This window comes from Stegodyphus dumicola, chromosome 4, assembly GCF_044657685.1.
Source record: "Stegodyphus dumicola isolate Sdum_Otavi_A_Nest chromosome 4, ASM4465768v1".
NCBI lineage: Eukaryota > Metazoa > Arthropoda > Arachnida > Araneae > Eresidae > Stegodyphus > Stegodyphus dumicola.
In genome coordinates, this window is record NC_140771.1 from 130,024,536 (window position 1) to 130,045,350 (window position 20,815).

The window sequence follows — 20,815 nt, forward strand, 5'->3', positions numbered from 1 at the left end:
ATACAGTTCATACTGTCCCAAGTTTCCTGCCTTCATTTATTTGATTCATTAGAGAATCGGGGCCATTCTAGTTAACACATAAAATTTAGCTTCACTCTTTCTCACAGTTATCTAGTGAAAAAGTATCATGGACATGCAGCAAAAGTTTCTTTTGAGAATAAATAAATGAAAGTAATCAGATCAAATCTTATTCCACAAATTCTAATTTTAAAACTGGAAAATAAAGAACTACCTTAGATTATTACTCCATAAGAGATAGAAGTCAGAAAAGGAGGTAGAAACCAGGAATAACATTTGACTGTCAATCCAATCAGTTAAATTAAAAGTTAATTCATCCAATTTTAAAGCATAAAATGGAGATCAGTTATTATTTCAAATATCTGAGCTACCAGATGAGAGAAAACTATATATTAGTTTATGCACTAACCATACTTAAAATACATTAATTTAGTTTATTAACTGTTACTTTTGAATTTTAAACAGACAAGCTGCACGGAAATTTTGTGCTCATTGCTTTTAATTATGGATTATCAATTTTGCCATTAATGAATTCTCATCAGGATCAAATTTTGCTCTTTTTTCAGATACTGTTGTAACAATAAATAACATAGGAATTTATTTTAGATGTGCTCAAAAAGTTATAAAAACTACCTTCTCTTTTCAGGTAAGACACGTATCAGATCAAACATATCAACAACACTTTAAGTAGAATTACTAACTTTAAAATATTTAGCTCTGTGAAACTCTGAAGTATTCAGCTTATATCTTACGTACATTCAACAAAACAAACAAACAAACCAAAAAAAAAAAAAAAAACTGAAAGTTTCAGATTTTAAATTATGTCCAAAAGGGCATTTTTTTAACGTTTGTGTGTTTTCTTTATTTATAAAATATCATGTTCAACATACTCAAACTACAAAATTCAGTTCAACAGCAATATAGCAAATTAATTTTAATATGAGCATATCTTCAGAATTTCTGATAGAGTCTCGTGTGCTGGAGATAAAAATGTTCTCTCTCTTTTTTTTTTTTTTTGTACTGTGTTGCCGTTTCTCGATTTGAAATAGTCTAGTTTTTTAATCAAAAATTCTTTGGAATGTTACAAAATCTGAAATCGATAATAAAACAAATTTCAAATTCAAATTAGGGCTTCCACATGCCCATATTCTATGGAAGATTACGTTATTCAAATTTTGATGGCTCTAGGTACCGTAGTTTTGTCACAATGAGAGAAACATACATACATTCATGCAGATTCTTCATTATTGAATTTCTTTAAATATAATACAAGGCGATAATATTTGGTGCGAACAATTTGAAAAGTGATGCGCCGTTTATACGAGGGCCATCCAGGAAGTAGATTACGTTTCCGTCTGTGTCTGCTAGGGGCGGGGCTAGCGCGGCCATCTTGGGGTCAGAGCGTTGCGCAGCTCAGTCTGCATCTAGCCGTGCTAGTGAGAGGTTCGTGCTGTGCTCCGTTCAGATACTGTGACGGTTTGAAATGTCTGCGTTAATTGAAAATCCCGCGAGCTGCGAGGTGCGCTCAGTAATAAGGTTTCTGACTGCAAAAAACTGTAAACCGATAGAAATCTATCGGCAGCTTCGTGAAGTGTATGGAGACAACATTATCACTGAAGGTGGAGTGCGTCAGTGGGTCATAAGATTTCAAAATGGCCGAACCAATGTTCACGACGAAGATCGAAGTGGGAGACCCAGCATAGTGACCGCCGAACTTCTCAAAAAAGTCGATGCTAAAGTCCGTGAAAATCGAAATTTCACAATAACGGAACTTTCTTTGAGTTTTCCACAAATTTCGCGAAGTTTGTTGCACGAAATCATCAGCGAAAAGCTTGGTTACCACAAGTTTTGTGCAAGATGGATTCCAAAAATCTTGACAGAGGACCACAAAAATCAGCGAATGGCTGCAGCGTCGAACTTTTTGGACGCTTACCATAAGGATGGTGACTCTTTACTCGATCGCATCGTTACTGGTGACGAAACATGGGTGAAACATGTGAACTGTGAAACGAAATTGCAATCAATGCAGTGGGGACACACAAGTTCTCCCCAAAAACCCAAGAAATGCATGCAAACAATGTCGACAAGGAAGATGATGGCGACTGTTTTTTGGGACAGAAAAGGTGTAATTTTGGTGGACTTCCTGGAAAGAGGCACTACAATAAACTCTCAAAGGTATTGCCAAACTCTCCAAAAACTCAGAAGAGCAATTCAAAACAAGCGCAGAGGAATGTTGAGCTCTAAGATCTTGTTGATTCACGACAACGCCCGGCCCCACACGGCAAATGTCACTCGTAAAGTTCTTGAATCTTTTAAGTGGGAGTTGTTTCCTCATCCGCCGTACAGTCCCGACCTGGCACCGAGCGACTTCCACCTATTCCCAGCAATGAAGAAGTGGCTGGCTATGCAGCATTTTGATGACGACGCACAGCTGCAAGAAGAGGTAACGAAGTGGTTGAAGGCGCAGGCGGCCGAATTTTTCGACAAAGGAATTTCCAAGCTCGTACATCGCTACGATAAATGCCTTAATTTGTATGGTGACTATGTAGAAAAGTAGTATTTGAGTGTGGCTTTCATCTGTATATAATAAAATTTGTTTCCTATACTTTGTTTATTTTTTTATTCCAAAACGTAATCTACTTTCTGGATAGCCCTCGTAGTTTTCAACGCAAAATGCCAAAACGAAATTAATAGTCCTTCAGGGCAAATTGCCCCTTTGGACTAAAAAAAAAGGACAACTCTATATCTCTTGTTCTACTGGGCCAATTGACAAAATTCAAATTGCATTCTTCATGTTTCAAAAGCATGACTTAAGATATATATTAGATTTATATATAGCACTATTCTAACATAGGTATTTTGACACAAAATCGGACTTTTTCAGAAATAACATACCAATTGTTTTACATATTTCGATTCTACGACTCAAATTATGCCAAACTGCCAAGTTTTGTAAAAATCGTACGAGTAGTTTTTAAAAAATTAGCTTTCAAAATTTTAGCTCCTCAATGTTAATTGAATTTGGCATATATTTATTAACATCTTTTTTTTCATTAAACGTTTTTGATTTTTCCCTTTACATTTCGAAATTTAGGTTCATTCCAAAAAAATTCACTAATTTTTTGTTTTTTATTTTTTAAATTTCTATTTTTAAATAATTTTTATAAATTTTTTAAAAACATTTTTGAAATATAACCTATAAAAATTTTACCATCATCTTAAAGTAGGTGTTTTTTTAAGCATATCTGCAAAAAATTAGTTTTTTATTCAAAATTTTCTAATATATACACGAATTTTCATATTTTTGTGTTTTGAAATTTGGAATCTTTTTTTGAGCGATAATAACGCCAAATGTGACATACATATATATATATATATATATGAGACATATATAGGCAATAGTTTCTTTGCTCTGTCGTATAATTCCGCACTTTACACACAATTTCTGGTTTTTGATCCATGAAACACTATTACTCTGAACTCATCTTTTCCATAGCATCTTCTTGTTTTCTCCAGTATCGAATCAAAGTTGGCTCAATACCAAATTGGCATATTAATTCAACACCTTACTGAAAGGTTTGATGACATTAAAGTTTTTAATGAATTTTAAAACTTTTCACTTAAATTCTGTTATACAGCTATGATTATTTTCTTTCCCCTTGGTTCCGAAAATTCATATTGCACTGTACTCGCAGAACATACATATCAAAAGACACTATTTCTTACTACTAAATGAAGAATTGAATTTCTCACAAAATATGATATTTCCAGCTCAGTTATAAAGCCACAACAACATCTCGTGAGTCTTTATCGCAGTTACCAAGAGGTACATTCCAAGGAAGGAAAAGGAAGATGAACAAAAGACCCGAATTTCAAAAGATCAAACAGATCAACAGTAGGTAAGGCTACAAAGATGGTAGTTTTGTAGTTTAAAGTTGCAGAATGAGAAGGCTGGAATAAAAGCTTATGTTTTAAAATGCTACATAATGAACTTGTTATAATTTAAAACTCAAACATTTCAAAAAATAAGACTAATAATTTTCAAAATAAGAATTTATATAAGGACAAATAATAACCACAAATGATTCAATTTCAGATCATTTGTAGCATACAGTTATTTACAAACAGTTTAGAGATAAACAATAATTGATTACAAATTTGCATTTCAAATTCTCTGTATGTAAGGATCTTAAGTTTTACTAATGTTTATTTTATTTTAAAACTTTACTATACTATCTTATTTTCCACTAATGGCCAGAATTAAATGCTTTAAGTTGTTTATGCAAATTGCACTTGCCAATGCCCAAGTATTTAAGTTGTGGCTTTTTGCCAAGAGTTAGAGAGAGGGGGGAAGTGAGCCGCCTTGCCACTGCATTCTTACGAGTTTTCAATCAGTTGCTGCTTGCCTTTAAGGCCAGAGGTTTAGTCCTCTTGATATTTAAAACGTATTGTAGTTTTAGCAGTTTGTGTACTACCTATATAACCTTTTTAAGAGGCCAGTCTTCATGTTAGACATTTGTAAACTAATTCAAAGTTAGCTTTTAGTTAGAATTTTAGTTAGTAATTTTATATTTTTTACATTCAGACCACAAGTAGTTGGTCTCTGTATCTCGAAGTATGGGAGCACCTGTAAATTAATACAGAATAAAAGGTTCAGTACACCCTTCCTTCTTGTGTCGTCTATTCCATACATACTCGAACATAGCTTTAGTAAGCTTCCTGTTTCTATTCAGGACATAGCATGTTTCCAAAGCAAGTAAAAAGACATACAAGTTCTGACATGTATACCATAATAAAGTCTAGGCATATTTAATAAATTTTTTAACGTTAATTTAGGGGAAAAAAAAAAGAGAAAATTACCTGGATCGGTCAAAACTTCTTTTGCTGCTGCAATATCAATAAATTTCTTTTCAGCTTTAGCTTTTTCATCACCTTGGAAATTATCAGGATGCCATTTCTGGGCAAGTTTACGGTATGCTTTTAAAATTTCTCTCTTTCCAGCAGTTCTAAATTAAATAAATTCATATGTATCATATACACTATAAAAACAAGGAGAAGAAACAAGTATTTACAGGAACAGGCAGGCAATTTTATTATAGAAAACCACTCCATAGATGCTACATGCCTATAAAGGGATACCTTCACAGAAAACTTTCTAAGATCTCAAATGGAAAACCAGTGAAGTATCTAAGAAGCCAGATCTTAAAGATGAATGCAGGACATTATAAGCATTGTTCAGTGTTAGTACTAGTATTCAGTAATAGTTCACAAAGTTACGGAAGAGAAACACATTTAAGAAAAAGAGGAAATATTTGTTCCTTCTTCAGTTCAAAAAGATAAATTTTTACATGTTTAAATTTGAAGCAAAACCTTTACTTATATTACAGCTCATTAATATCTTCAAAAAGAATCTTATAAAATGCAACAATAATAATTCAACATGCAAGAAATATATATATGTGAGTGTTAATGGGAGTGGAATTTAACAGCATGCCATATACCATCAGTTGCCAAATCAGTACAGAAATGCATTAATGCACAATACAATCTTTCACTACGATACTGCCAGCTTGTGAAAACTCCCCAAGATTGCAGGCAACATTGAACTAGTAATTCTTATTATGTTAAATATATAAATAATGTACACTGCTCAAAAAAAAAAAATGGGACAGTCCTATATCTCCCGATCTACTGGGCCGATTGACAAAATTCAAATTGCGTTCTTCATGTCTCGAAAGCGCGGCTTAGGATATATATTAGATTTATATATAGCACTATTCTAACATAGGTATTTTGACACAAAATCGGACTTTTTCTGAAATAACATACCAATTTTTTTACATATTTCGATTCTACGACTCAAATTACGCCTAAATATGAAATTTTGTAAAATTTGGAGCGAAATTTACGGAGAAATTCACAAATTTATGTTGGCACTTTTTTGTCAGTTTGCGCCAAGACATGCAAGAAATATATATATGTGAGTGTTAATGGGAGTGGAATTTAACAGCATGCCATATACCATCAGTTGCCAAATCAGTACAGAAATGCATTAATGCACAATACAATCTTTCACTACGATACTGCCAGCTTGTGAAAACTCCCCAAGATTGCAGGCAACATTGAACTAGTAATTCTTATTATGTTAAATATATAAATAATGTACACTGCTCAAAAAAAAAAATGGGACAGTCCTATATCTCCCGATCTACTGGGCCGATTGACAAAATTCAAATTGCGTTCTTCATGTCTCGAAAGCGCGACTTAGGATATATATTAGATTTATATATAGCACTATTCTAACATAGGTATTTTGACACAAAATCGGACTTTTTCTGAAATAACATACCAATTTTTTTACATATTTCGATTCTACGACTCAAATTACGCCTAAATATGAAATTTTGTAAAATTTGGAGCGAAATTTATGGAGATATTCACAAATTTATGTTGGCACTTTTTTGTCAGTTTGCGCCAAGAATAGTTCACTTGGCGAACTTCTTAATATATGGCAACCTAGTTTCCTTTCCCATTAGCGGGAAAAAAGTCACCATCGTTCCTTTTTTCCAAATAATATTCTTTATATTATATTTTTAATTATAACTTATTATTTTAAGTAATTTTTTCTTTTTCGAATTTCATTTTAATTGTTTAAGTTGCATGGTTCTTTTTCGAATAACTGTTTTAAAAATTTCTACTTACCTATTCGAACTGCGTAAATAAAGGTGCAGCATTTATTTTTTTCAAATAGTTTTCTTTATATATATTTTTTGTCATAGTTATTATTTTAGGTAATTTTTAAATTCTTAACTTTTATTTTAATTGTGTTGCATTGTCTCTTCAGATAATTGTTTTAAAATTTTCTATTTATTCCTTCGAATTGAGCATTTTAAATATATTTATTAATATAAATTTTCTAGAATTTGATTTTATTTATTTGAATTGCGTTTCTTTCGGAGGATTACTTTGTAACCCAGACTACGATGCGTTTGAAAACTGCATATATTAAAAGAGAAAATACAGTAAAGCACAGTTAACACGCCTTTCAATGTTCCGTTCAGAAAAGATATATATAAATAAGAGAGACATTTAACTTAGGATTGCGACATTTTAACTTAGGATGACTTGCATACACTGCTTTAAACAGTTTTATCATTGTGCCCATTGCTTTACACAGTTTTATCCTACATTTGGCTTCTTAAATGTTATTCATATTTTAATCAAATATTTTATTTTTGAAATCGTAAAAATCAAATATCATAAGATTAAAAAGTTTTAAATTTAAAAAAAATACAAATACTAAATTTTACCGTAAAATGTATTTTTTCTTCTCTTTTTCTTCAGGCATTCTACTTTATTCTTGCTCTTTTTCTTTAGGCATTCCGGAAGTATATTAAAAAGCATCCAAATTTTCGAAATATCTTGATATTTCTGACAATCATTTTAAATAAAGTTATCGCCTTCCATTTCATAAAGGCCCACAAACAGCCGAGCGGTAAAGTCGCTGAACACTGATAGTTCACTCCGGGGTTCGAATCCCGGTAAACAGGCTGGTTGCATGGGCGTTTTCGTGGATTTTCTCATGTGTACCGTGTATGCCAGCTGATTTCCCTTAGAAAGTTCTTCACAAAGGCATCCTTTCTGTTAGGCAGATAGCCCTGCTTTGACGTAACTTAATAATTCAATTCAATCCATTTCATCAATATTTGGTCAGAGCCTTTATCAGTCTTTAGAGGCTAAACATTTTGAAGGTATGAGATGAAAGGAAAGACTGGTTTCATCAAGAGGTTTTGGTTTATTTAATTATGACAAAGCACACTAGGGCTATCTGCCTAAGGGGAGGGATGCCTTCGTGGAGGACTTTCTAAGGGGAACTGGCTGGCATACACGTTACACATGGGGAAAACCACGAAAATGCCCAAGCAGCCAGCCCGTTCGCGGGATTCGGACCTCGGACAGAACTACCAGCGTTCAGTGACTTTATCGCTCGGCCGCTGTTTCATCAGGAGGAAAAAAAAAACATCTTTAGGTGACATCCACATACATCACTGGATAAACTCCTGAATCATCAAATAATTCGAATGAGAAAATCATGGGATTCTCCATTTATGATACGATATGATGTTCTATAACGTAATTTAAATTTATACAACCATATAGTCTAAACCATATTGTCTTTTCTGTTAACCACAAGCCCAATTGATGGTATTTGGTGTACACGTCCAAGTGTTTTTTCTTTGAACACCTAAATTCATTGAAGTATCCTGAAAGTATCTTCAAAAGCGTCCAACTTTTTGAAACACCTTGGTATGTCTGACAGCCAAATTTCCCTGCAAATTTTTGCTTACTTTTCTCCCTAATTTTCTTCTTCAGTTATTTTCAGTGCACACACAAGAAAATTAAGATTTTTCGATTGCTAGACTTCCATAAATTTTGCTTTCTTGTCAATTTTTTAAAATATCAATTGCATGAATTGCGTTTCAGCTGAAGACAGCTTTTCATTTTCTAGTCATTTTAACTATAAATAAAAAAAAAAAAAAAAAAAAAAAAAAGCGAAGTCCAAAGGATAAATATTTTAATTAAAAGATTTTTGCTAAATGACAAAGAAATAAAACAGTCCAGCAGGGTTAATTCTGTACCACTGAGTGACCCGATTCTTATATCGGCTGAAACAATCTAAATCATATTAAAGATCATGTTTTTTTATACAATCTATAACGCGAGAGAAAAAATAGCTTCTTAAAACATTCTTTCTAAGAGGATTACTATAAAAGATTATATTTATATATATATATTTTTAAAGCTGGGACTTGAACCAAACTGTCAAATTTTTAAAGTTTAATTTACATGGTGGTTTTAATTAAAGTTCAAATCTGAAATGGTCATAAAAGGAAAACTACCGTACCAAATGTTATCAAACTTGGGAATCGTGTAAAGGAGGTTATGGGAATTTATTTTCAGCCAGAAAAAAATAGTTAAAAAAACTCATCACCAGGGGGAAAATGACGCTGTATACAAGATTCTTAAATGAAATAAGACACGAAAACATCTGCTTAAAATGTTTTAATATTTTCCGAAACGTGTTACAAAGCATGTTCAATGTAGCGTCTAGCATTTTCCGAAAGCAAGTTAAATCCTGTTACTGCATTCTCAACAGCAGTTCTTAGCATATCGGGAGGAATGTTACGGACATGTCAGTGTTTAACATTTTTCATTTCTGCCAAATTGTTTAGATTATCACCATAAACAGTGCTTTTGAGAAAACCCCATAGCTAAAAGTCACAGAGGTTGAGGTCTGGTGGGAAGAGGGGAAGTATTGGCGTATAAGACGTTCATTCGTGAAATGTTGCCTAAGTAACTGTGCCACACACGTGAGGTGCGGCCCAGCCGTGCATAAAAATCGTAGTATCTAAAATGCCACGTTACTGCAGTTCGTGTATCACAAAACATTTTAACATTGACTCTAAGTGAGCTGCAATCATAGTGGTCCAGCTGTCGACTGTTCTTCAGAGAAAAATGGTTCAGTTATAAAACTAGCTGTCATTCCACACCAAACGGTGTGGAATGACTGCTATGCAATCGAATGTAGTAGGAGAATGCAATGGAACTAGATAGATAACATGAGGAATTTTTTTACCTCAAATCGATTAAAAGCGTTTTGAATCAGTATCTTCATGTTTTAGGGCCGAATTCAGGCTTAAAAAATTACAAATTAGCGATCGGTAAGAAAACGATTTCCAGATTGTACGCACTTGTGCGAGTGATTTGCGATCTCACATTTTCTAATCGCTGATTCGTGGTTTTCACGGACGAATTTCTCACTTACATGGATGGCGCACTCGACGTTTATCGAATTTAACGCCTTTAAATGGTAATTTTCTTACTTCAAAATTTCTTAAGGGTATGCAACATATTAAACCCGTGTAACAAAAGGTTAAGTTAGATTCCGACCCATATTTCGTTTAAAAATATTGCATACAGTGCCATTTTCTCCCTGGTGGTGAGGTTTGGAACTTCCCTTTTTTCGCGGAAAATAAATTCCTATGATCTCCTTTACACGATTACCAGGTTTGATAACATTTGATCCAGTAGTTTTTGTTTTATGACCGTTTCAATGTGGAACTTTAATTATAAACACCCTGTATATTATTAAATTTTAATTGAAGCTATGCGTTATATGTGTACCATGCGTAAGATTTCCGCTTTTATAGAAAAAATAAAGAATCGAAGCAAATATACTTAGGATAATGGAACAAAACTGAAAAAAATTCCCCTACCTCCGAAAATAAAATATTGAAACTTCGACCTTGAATTTATTGGATTATCGAAATATTCAATATGACCTATCTTCTAAGTCCTAGTTCCGACAACAATTTCATCAAAAATTCCGAATTACTTAAGCTGATGTAAAAGATTTAGCATATATTCACTGTATGTTAGTAAAGTAATCAGAGTGTAATAAAAATAGATTATAGAATTTACGCTGATGCAACCTTTTGTCTGACTGCACAACATGTAATGGAAGAGAAGGCTTGTAGAGATCTGTTTTTGACATGCCTCTAAAAGTAGATGTCATACTCCTTTTGTCTCTTCAATATCAAAAAACTTTCCTTTGAGAGGCAACTTTAGTTTTTGGGAAAGAAAAAATATCACAAGAAGACAAATTTGAAAAACGTGCAGGACGATTGAGTACACATACTTATTTTCGGAACACAAGCGGTTCTCCGACTGGTTATTGAATAATGAAAAGATGCATTATCATGCAATACAAAACATTTGGAATACGTTGTCTGACTGAAAACGTAAGATTAAAAGTCATCTGCTTAATTCACAACCATTTACAAGTCAACTACTGGGGCAATTGCAGAATCGTTTTGATCCTGAGCTTCTAAGACAAACCTTATATCACTGGATTTAAACACTTCTTTAATCTTCCGAGAATGTTCCTTCTTTAGCTCATATTCCAAGAATATTAAGTGAATACAATTATTGCAAAAGAAAATGAATATTCATTTGCACTACGGCTTGGTTGTTCTGCTTTTTGTGTCTAAGTATACAACAATATTTTAAATATTTACAAATAAAATATTAAATTGGAGATTTAATTGGAACCTCACCAGTTGCCAGCATTTGAAGATTGTTAAATACTAATTGTTTGTTGCGAATTCTAACCCAGAGTTTTGCATGGTTAGTTTTCGTAGTTTTCTAGGTTCTCTTTACAAAGGTTCTCTATGAAAGCATCTTAACCAAATAGCTCCCATATTCTTTCTATGTTCAAATAACCAACTAACCTAGTTTAAGCGCGATTTCCAAATGAAGTTACTAGCAAAACCCGAATACTCATTAAAAATCATGTAGCTTGCCAGTCGGGAGTAACATGAAAGATACGGCGCCAATAATTGAATTGCTGTTAAGGTACACTGTTTCTAAATTTAGATGGTCATTCCTTAATTAAATAGCCCACCAGCGGCCGAGGGGTAAAGACGCTGAGCACTGGTAGTTCGGTCGGAAGTTCGAATCCCGCGAACGGGCTGGCTGCATGGGCGTTTTAGTGGTTTTCCCCCTGTGTAACGTGTATACGAGCCAGTTTACCTAAGAAAGTCCTCCACGAAGGCATCCTCCCTTTAGGCAGATAGCCCTCGTGTGCTTTGCCATAATTAAATAATCCAATCCAATCCTTAATTAAATATAATTGATTTGTAACTTCTACTAGAGCTGACGGTAAAAATTGAAGTGCAAATAAATAATATCGTGTGCAATCTTGATTAATATAAATTAAAAATTTTGCATAGAAAAATATTTGCATTCAGACAGAAAGTTTTTTGAAATATTTGCAATTACTTTATAAGAAGGATTTATTAATAACCGTAATAATTACTTATTATATTACTGATGATTAGGATTCAGTTCTTGACAATTACATTCTAAATTAGAATTTTAAGGATATAATGAAAATAAGCTACGCACAAAAATACATTTTTACAGATTAAATTGACATTAAATACAAAAATACAGAATGTTGGGTGTCGTTTATATAATTATTCTAGCTTGTCCACAGAATCTGCTGACTTATCCAGCCATTAAGTAGCTGCAGATCATTTCTACATAACCATTGAACTTCCATTAATTCAGTCTCTACAGGGTTGTATGTTTATATCATAATTTGACTTTTTAAAAATGATTATTCTAAATCTTATATTTCTATTAAAATATACTATGCTTTAAAAATATGGATGATAGTGTCTGCCGCTCTTTCGGCCATTTCAAAAGCAACAGTTTGTTTAGAAATAAATTATGCAGTTAATGTCATAAAATATTTTCATTAAATTCAAATAAACATTAAACGAAAATTCTCAGTTTTAGACAATTCGATTTAAACGAAGTAAAGTAGCAGACGATAAAACGCCGAAGGTAAAAATTTACTCTTAGAAAAACGTACTCTTATTTTTTTAAAAAAAGGAAGAAAGAGAGAAATTTTAAAAAATTGTTAAAAATTTGAATAATATCATCTATAATTTAAAAAATAGATTTTCATATAGTATTAATAAATATTTATTACGCCTTATTGTGGGAAAAAATTTCATATAATTAATTCTCCGTAAAATTTTACTTGAAATTTAAGGTTAAAAATAGCTGTGGCAATACAGTGTAACAAAAATCCATAGACCACATTTGGCATTATTATCGCTCAAAAAAAAAGATGCCAAATTTCAAAACGCGAAAATATGTAAATTCGTGTATATCTTAGAAAATTTTGAATAAAAAAGTCTAATTTTTTGCAGATATGCTTAAAAATACACCCACTTTATGATGATGGTAAAAATTTTATAGGTTATAATTCAAAATTTTTTTCGAAAAATTTATAAAAATTATTTAAAAATAGAAATTTAAAAAATAAAACACAAAAAATGGGTAAATTTTATTTGGAATGAACCTAAATTTCGAAATGTGAGAGAAAAAATAAAAAAGTTTAGTAAAAAAAGAGATATTAATAAATATTTGCCAAATTCAATTAACATTGAGGAGCTAAAATTTTGAGAGCTAATATTTTAAAAACTACTCGTACGATTTTTACAAAACTTGGTATTCTGGCATAATGTGAGCCGTAGAATCGAAATATGGAAAAAAATTGGTATGTTATTTCAGAAAAAGTCCGATTTTGTGTTAAAATACCTATGTTAGAATAGTGCTATATATAAATTTAATATATATCCTAAGTCACGCTTTCGAGACATGAAAAACGCAGTTTGAATTTTGTCAATCGGCCCAGTAGAACGGGAGATATAGCACTGTCCCATTTTTTTTTTTTTTTTTTGAGCAGTGTACATATTCATCTCTTGATCAAAGGAACTTTTGTTTAGAAGAAATTCAAAATTATCATTACAACAATCAGCAAACACAATTCTAATATTAAACAGTACTCTTTTTCCTTCCATATTATTATTTCTAGAAGATGTTCTTGGCAAACAAGATTTGTGCATGCACAAATCTTAGGCATCAAATCATCCATGAATTTGAGATGGGAATTTGTAGCTGACTCAGCAAAATTATAGACTTAGCACCAATTCATATTTGCTTCACTGTGATTCAGTTCCTGTATTAGGTTGGCATAAAGTTTAACATTTAGAAGGGAATGGTTTGGTGTGACCTTTGCAGGTAATTTGTGATGGTCCATCCTTGTTAGTAAGACAAATCCACTTAAAATTCAGGGAAGCTAATTATCTGAACACATTGAGGAAAGGGAAAAATTTTCAGAACCTGGCATTAAAAGGTTAGAGGGGAATACATGAGTAAATACGGTATAATTTTCTTTGGTACAACAGTGCTCTAAAAAATTCTATGCTTTCTCTTTTGTAAACTTGAAATTGCCAAATGCCTTTAAATCTTAATGTAATTTTTACATTAAAAAAATAATTTTAAAGGCATTCAAATTCAGCAGACATTTATTATTTATTTTCAGTATAATGCTACAGTTTATACATGAGAAATTTTAATTCTACACTTAAAGATTAACACATGATCATAAAAATAAATTCTCAATACTTTATAAATATTTAAGGTATTTATATGCATACTTTATAAATATTTAAGGAATTTATATGCAATTTTTCATATAAATGCAATTTACATATGCAATTTTGAAAAAAATTTTGATACATATTTTAAAAGTATTTATATACATGCATTTAACTTCAAACCTGATAAATAATTTTAACAATACATTTCTTTGTAATGTAAGTTTTAGACAACTTAACAGATAGGAAGTTAGTGGAGACAGTCCACTTATCCAAAGTATTCAGGGGTAAGTTTTAGACAACTTAACAGACATGGAAGTTGGTGGAGACAGCCCACTTATCCAAAGTATTCAGGGTAATGCATGAGCACTAACACAGGATTAAAAAAGGACAATGTCTATGTTTATGCAAGTATTGTTTGCTTCATTTTATTGCTGCAAACAGCATAAACTTCTTTTGTTTTTCTTCCTTTAGTTTTGAACTTTATGTGTGGCAACAAGATAATTGATTGATAGAATTGTGTTTGTGACAGCCATGTAGAATGGCTCGCTTATTTTGTATCAATTATTTCGCATCGCTGACATCTTATTTATAATTAGTGTAATGAAATAAAAGTGAAGGAATACAGTCCATGTGTTAAATGATTATTGTTTATGAAACATATTAAGTAAAGATCAGTTTATGTAATGTGGTATGATGTAATAAACTCCACCTTCCTTACGTACTGTCAGGTTGATTTTTTTTAATCTAAACCTAATGGTATTCATAGACATAAAATAAATTAGCAGAATGTTTCCTAATAAACAAATAGACAAATTTTGCATAAATTTTTAACACTTTATTACATTTTAAATATTTTTTATTGTTCACAGAAATCCATACTCAAACATGGCAGTCAATTAATTAAAAATGTGTAGGCCCAAAAGCACTGTTAAAGATAATGGTAATACGAGGTAGAGAGAGACAATATCATCAGATTACATCTGCATGCCCAATCAAAAATGGAATGAAGATGAGCGAATACATATTATCAACTCTCAAGACCTATGATCAGAGACATACAAATGTACCTTTTCACAATCATTCAAGACCTTTTGATGTAACTAATACTTGGGCTTGAGATAAGCAACAACAAACATAAACTAATTAAACTACTTTTAAATTCATTTTAAAATAAATGTTATTTTTATTTACAAAAATACAATACATAATCTCATTTATGCCTTAAGTAAGTTCAAAGAGAAACTGCTCAAAACAGATTATTCACAAGATCTCACCATGCAACTAGTACTGCTATTCAGAATAATCAACAACATATAACTTTTTGAGTTAACTGCCTTAAACTAATTCGCTTGTCAATCGCTAAGTTGGTTACTTACAGCTATTAAAATAAAATTTTGTATAATCTTTCATATTGCATTTGCAACTGATTTATCTTAAAAAAAAAAAAAAACTTTCATTCTCCAACATGCAGCACACAAAAATACGAAAGTATATTTATGTCAGAATAGCCAAAAAAGAGAACTTTTTTTTTTTAAATATGAAGTTATGAATAATGACTAATGTCTTTAATTCATGGTGTGCATGGTTTGGACCCTAGTGGTTAAACTGATGGTTGTGGCTTTCAAGTCACAACAAACCATATGAAAATAGTAACAAAATTATAGTTTAATGTAAACAAAAGATTATTGATCTATAAAATAACAGTTTTTTTAACCTTAACACAGACAAAAAAATATTTCCACAAGGTGAGTCATAGCCTCTAGCTGCATATAATTCATAAAAGCTCTTGCTTGGATTATCTTATGTTAAGGGTTCTTTTCCGTTAAAGCCTTACCATTTAACCTCCCCTTTTTTGGCATATATTTACAGTGCCAAGTATTCCTAGTTTGACGTAGCTTATTTCCTCACAAGAACTGTATTATAATCACCACTCCCTCTACTGCATTTTTCATATAATTATAGCTATCTTTTTTCACTGTGATGAACTTAACAATTTAGAATTTTGAAGTATTTCACAATAAATCATTAGCATCATATATTTTTTTTTAATCTACACACTAGGTGTCATACCCAATCTGTTGAGTGCTTGTCAGGTACTATAAAATAGTGCAATAAATGCCAAAGACATAATATATATCCATGTTTAACTTCTTACTTAATGGAGCTGGCATGGCATTGCATGCATTCTAAAGGAGAAAATGTTTTGCTATCTTAGATGACATTTTTAATTGCATGCCTTTAAGATTGCATGCAATCTTAAGATTTTTTATAAGGCAATGTTTATTGAATTTTATTTTTGTATATTTTGATTAGTCATTTAAGAATAAGAATTAAAATAAAAATTAGAAGAGGTATCTAATATCAAGCCAAGTATACGAGTAACAAAATCAGCCAAAATGCACAAATATTACACTGAAAAGAGCTGATAGTTAGCTAAGAAGAATTACTATGGAGATGTTACATAAGATATGCATAACAACTTGTGATAAATGATTATCAACATCAACATAATGATATAATAATAAGTGACTTCACAGTGGTACTAGAATACAATTTAAAAGAATACAATTTAAAATTATTAAACACAATACAGAATTATTAAACACATTCACAGAATACAATTTAAAATTATTAAACAGTCCGCACTCTCTTCCAAGAAAGTTTTAAACAATTTTTCAATTTCCAAGTACCATATTATTAAGAATTACACAAGTTTGAGACATATTTCCTAATCTGTGTTGGAAAATGTTACACGAATCCATAATCTGAACCATGTATGTATTTTACAAAGATTCTGTTTTCATGCAAAGATATTTTAATTTCTCATTTTTTAAATTAAAAAATTTATAAACAATTAACTGGACTGTCAATTTAAAATTAATTTATCTGCTGTATTTTCTTTCAGAAATGTGTGCTGAGAAGAAACCATACTGAACTTAAAACACTATCTTGTTTACCTTAAAACATGGAAAAGAGAGAAAGGTTTTATTATTTAATCTATTTTACATAATGTTTTGTTAAAAATTTCCAAATTCCGATAAAATATAACATATCACACTTAAAAATCAGAAATACCATAAATTAAAGCTTAGCTAAACAAAAGCACTGAGATTATTTACCTTTTAACACCCAAAATGGCATAATAATTCCTCTTTTTTGATTGTTTTTCAAGTTTTTGTGCACGATGTAAGCCATCATGAGCTCTTTGCGAACGATCATTTAAATTTGTTGCCTTCTGAAAATCGTGAATAGCTTAAAAAAAAAAAAAAAAGAAAAGAAAAGAAATTCTTAATTTGAAAGTTAACATTTTTTGGCACTCTTCCATTATGCACCTGGCAGGCATTTTGGTACCTGTGAAAAAAGGGGGAGACATAACAACAGTTACAGCTGGGAACCAAACGATTTGTCAATTCGCACACGTACAGAAATGAATGGCATGTGCATAGTGGAAAAGTACCCTTTCTGTTAATACACACACAAAAGAAAAAGGAATGTAGATTACATATTGCAATAAACATTCAAAAAAGTAAAACACATACCATCAGCATAATTTTCGTCTGCAAGATAAGCATCTCCTCTTTCACATAATATATCTACATCATCAGGTTTTATTTTTAGAGCAGAAGTACAAGCACTGATTGCTTCACTTGTTCTGCCAGCCTAGAAATTTTTATTAACAATTCAATCATATAATTTACCTATATAATTATTAATAGGATTTCTTAATCTATTCCCATTATTAATATACAGGTTTTCAACTATAAGAAAAATAAGTAATTGGTATTTTATCAGATTAGTTTGAAGTGTGTGTTCCAAATGGCCAAGGTAGTCATGTCAATATGCAAGTGCCAAATTATATTTCAAAGATGTTAAACTTTCACCAAACATAAACATATGACAAGTACCTTTTAATCTGTTGTACTATTCTGGTATCAGTTTAAAACTTAATGTTTAAGATATTCACTCATTAAATTATAAATTTAAAAATTACTGAAAAATGTATGAAAGACCAAATATACCAAAAGAAAAGTTCAAAAAGCATCATTTAACATCATTTAAAATACCTAATAAAAGTTAACAGAAATAAATGTATAATTAAATATTTCAGAATTCAATTGACTACTCAACATAAACAGATAACTTACTTTGTTTTCACATATGCACAGCTTAGCTCTTAACAGATACATCATATAAGGTACTTTAGTTTCAAGAGGAATGGCTTTCTCAGCACGTGCTGCACAGTCCACATAGTTGCCTTCATTGACAAAATCTTGAATTGCTTTTAAATGAGCAGCTATTTTTTTTACATATTTGTAATGCTTAAAACATCCTTTATGATCAGGATCAAATCTCAAGCATTCTCTAATTGCACTGTGAATAATAAAATATCACATATTAAAAGTTTAAAAAAAGCATCTTTTACATATTTCTTAATGAAAACAATATTTTTTTTCTAATTAATTAAGAACACAAAATACAGAACACAGTTTGAGATCTAGATTCATCGGGACTATGGAACATCAGATTAAGTCTAGTAAAATTACATGCAGAAATTAAAATATGAAATAGTGATTTTGATTTATAAGCATCATAGAATCAAAATTTCTTCCAATGTAAGCTGTTCAATTTGCTTTGTTTTTTCATATTAATACATTGTCTTTATTTCTACAGATAGACATAATTTCTTGTTCAGTTACAAATTCCATTGTTCAAGTCTTTAAAATTGCTGCGTTAAGAATTCCCAATTAATTGTCAATTGACATTTTTTTTCCTTCTCAACATCCTCTCTATAATGTTTTATTGGTATATTTCCTGTATTCAAGAACCATACTAAAGATTTCACCATCTATTACTTGACTGATGTTTGGGGCATTGTCATCATAACGAAAAACTTCTGTTATATGATCTTCCTTTATTATCACTTATCCATATTTCTTCAAAAATTTCATTACTTGGAAAATTTTACTTTTTTGTGTGTATGATATATAAACACCTTCAAATTTGCAGCAATCATCATAAAAGCTTAGCTAGCATCTGCTACACACTATGGCGATGTACTACAAGACTAATGGCTAAAAACTTTTTTTTGTTTGTTTCTATCACACACTAACAAAGTTAAGCCAGAATTATATTACTTACTTTTATACTTACCCGTTTCCCAAACATACTTGGGTACGTGACAGTGTTTAACACATGCTTAGCCAAGTCCCGACTAAATAAATTCCCACATAGTACTTAAGGCAGTGGTGCCCAACCCTGTGCTTGCGAGTACAAGTGTGCTCGCCAATCGTTTTGTATGTGCCCGCCAGCCCGATTAGGTACTATGAACAAAAAATATTTTAAAAATAACCATTCATTTATATTTCTTAATTGTTAAAATATGATAAGCATTTACAGTCATTAGAGATATCTTGCAAGATGTTATAAAATAACTCATTGCTGACTGATGAACTTGATAGCGAACATGGAATCTTACTGCTTCATTCCGATGTTAGATGGCTCAGCAGGGAAAAAGTACTTCAACAATTGGTACTATTCGGTTTTGAGGGCCGTAAAAAACCACCAAACTATTGTTGGTGCCAGTGCTGCCAAAAATAACTGCGGCAACCCAAACGCAAGAAAGGAAGTATAATGGTAAATAACTATCTAAGATTGATGTTTTAATTTAGATGAAAGGTTAATTTCATATAATACTTTTTTATTATTATAATTTATATAAAAAAGGCTAAACATGACTGAATGGAAGCATAAGAGCAAATAGATTATTATAATTTATATAAAAATCGCTAAACATAACTGAATGGATGCATGCATCTCTATTTCGCTACTGAGTTATCGCTAAAGCATAGTTTCATCTCGTTGGTTGTTCAAACGTAATTTTCTATAATGAATGATGCCTTTTCTTTGAAAAAATTCTCGGAAAAGTGCAGAATCGCCCACTTATTTGTTTGCCGCTTTTTACAAGGGTAAAAACAATTGAACTTTTGTCAGTTTTCTTTTACTTTTTTTTAAGTGAAAATAGGTTGATGTGTACGTGGATACCGAGTATGTCCAATTCTTAAAAACGCGCCAAGCAGTGGGTGATTCTGAACTTTACCCAAAATTCTATTGCACACTTTTCGTCATGGGCAATTCCCAAATTGTTAAATCCATAGGATATCAAAAAAGGATTTAAAAATTAAACTAGTATTTCCGTGGCGTCTTAAAAATATAGAACTATATAAACTTATGCAATCTGAAATCCGCGCGTACGCTAGATTTGGCGCGCTGTTCAACGGGCGCGTTTGCTAGATTTGGCGCTTTTGCGCATACATTTTTGCTGCAATTTTTTATGGTCCTCAAAACGGAATAGTACCCAACAATTTGTAGAACTTCTTTTGCCAATAAAGTAGTTTTGGGAATCCGGAAACGAAAGTTATAAAGAATTGGACGATAATAATTGGTTATCCGATTTGTATTTTCTCACGGATATAACAGCTAAACTGAACAAAGATCTCCAGGGAAAAGAAAGAAACCTTTTTCAATTGACTGGGACCATAACGGCTTTTCAGATAAAGTTAAATTTCTCAATAAATCAGATGAAAGACAAAAATTTCACCCATTTTCAGAATTTATCAAGCCATATTAATAACCATAGTTGATGTTTTGGAAATGTGTTAGCGATAGGCCAAAGGTTGAGCACCACTGACTTGAGGTTTATCCAAGGTTTGTGCTATACTGCCAAATGCCTCTCTAAATTTAAAAAAAAAAAAAAAAAAAAAAAAAATTGCTTCACAGTG

At 31.4% G+C, this 20,815-nt stretch overlaps 1 protein-coding gene across 2 annotated transcripts in view; it reads right to left on the minus strand.

The window, feature by feature from the left end:
* The window catches only part of P58IPK (dnaJ homolog subfamily C member P58IPK), a 47,979-nt gene that overhangs the window by 9,132 nt on the left and 18,032 nt on the right, over nt 1–20,815 (minus strand). The window contains exons 7-10 of one of the 2 annotated variants that reach the window (XM_085815445.1): nt 18,182–18,407; nt 17,576–17,696; nt 17,156–17,288; nt 4,879–5,024 (exon numbers count right to left, since the gene is read on the minus strand). In XM_085815445.1, the coding sequence (XP_085671571.1) occupies nt 4,879–5,024; nt 17,156–17,288; nt 17,576–17,696; nt 18,182–18,407 (626 nt within the window). Of the gene's footprint in view, nt 1–4,878; nt 5,025–13,978; nt 16,994–17,155; nt 17,289–17,575; nt 17,697–18,181; nt 18,408–20,815 lie in introns of those variants that run through there. The other variant, XM_035360963.2, reaches the window with a different exon arrangement.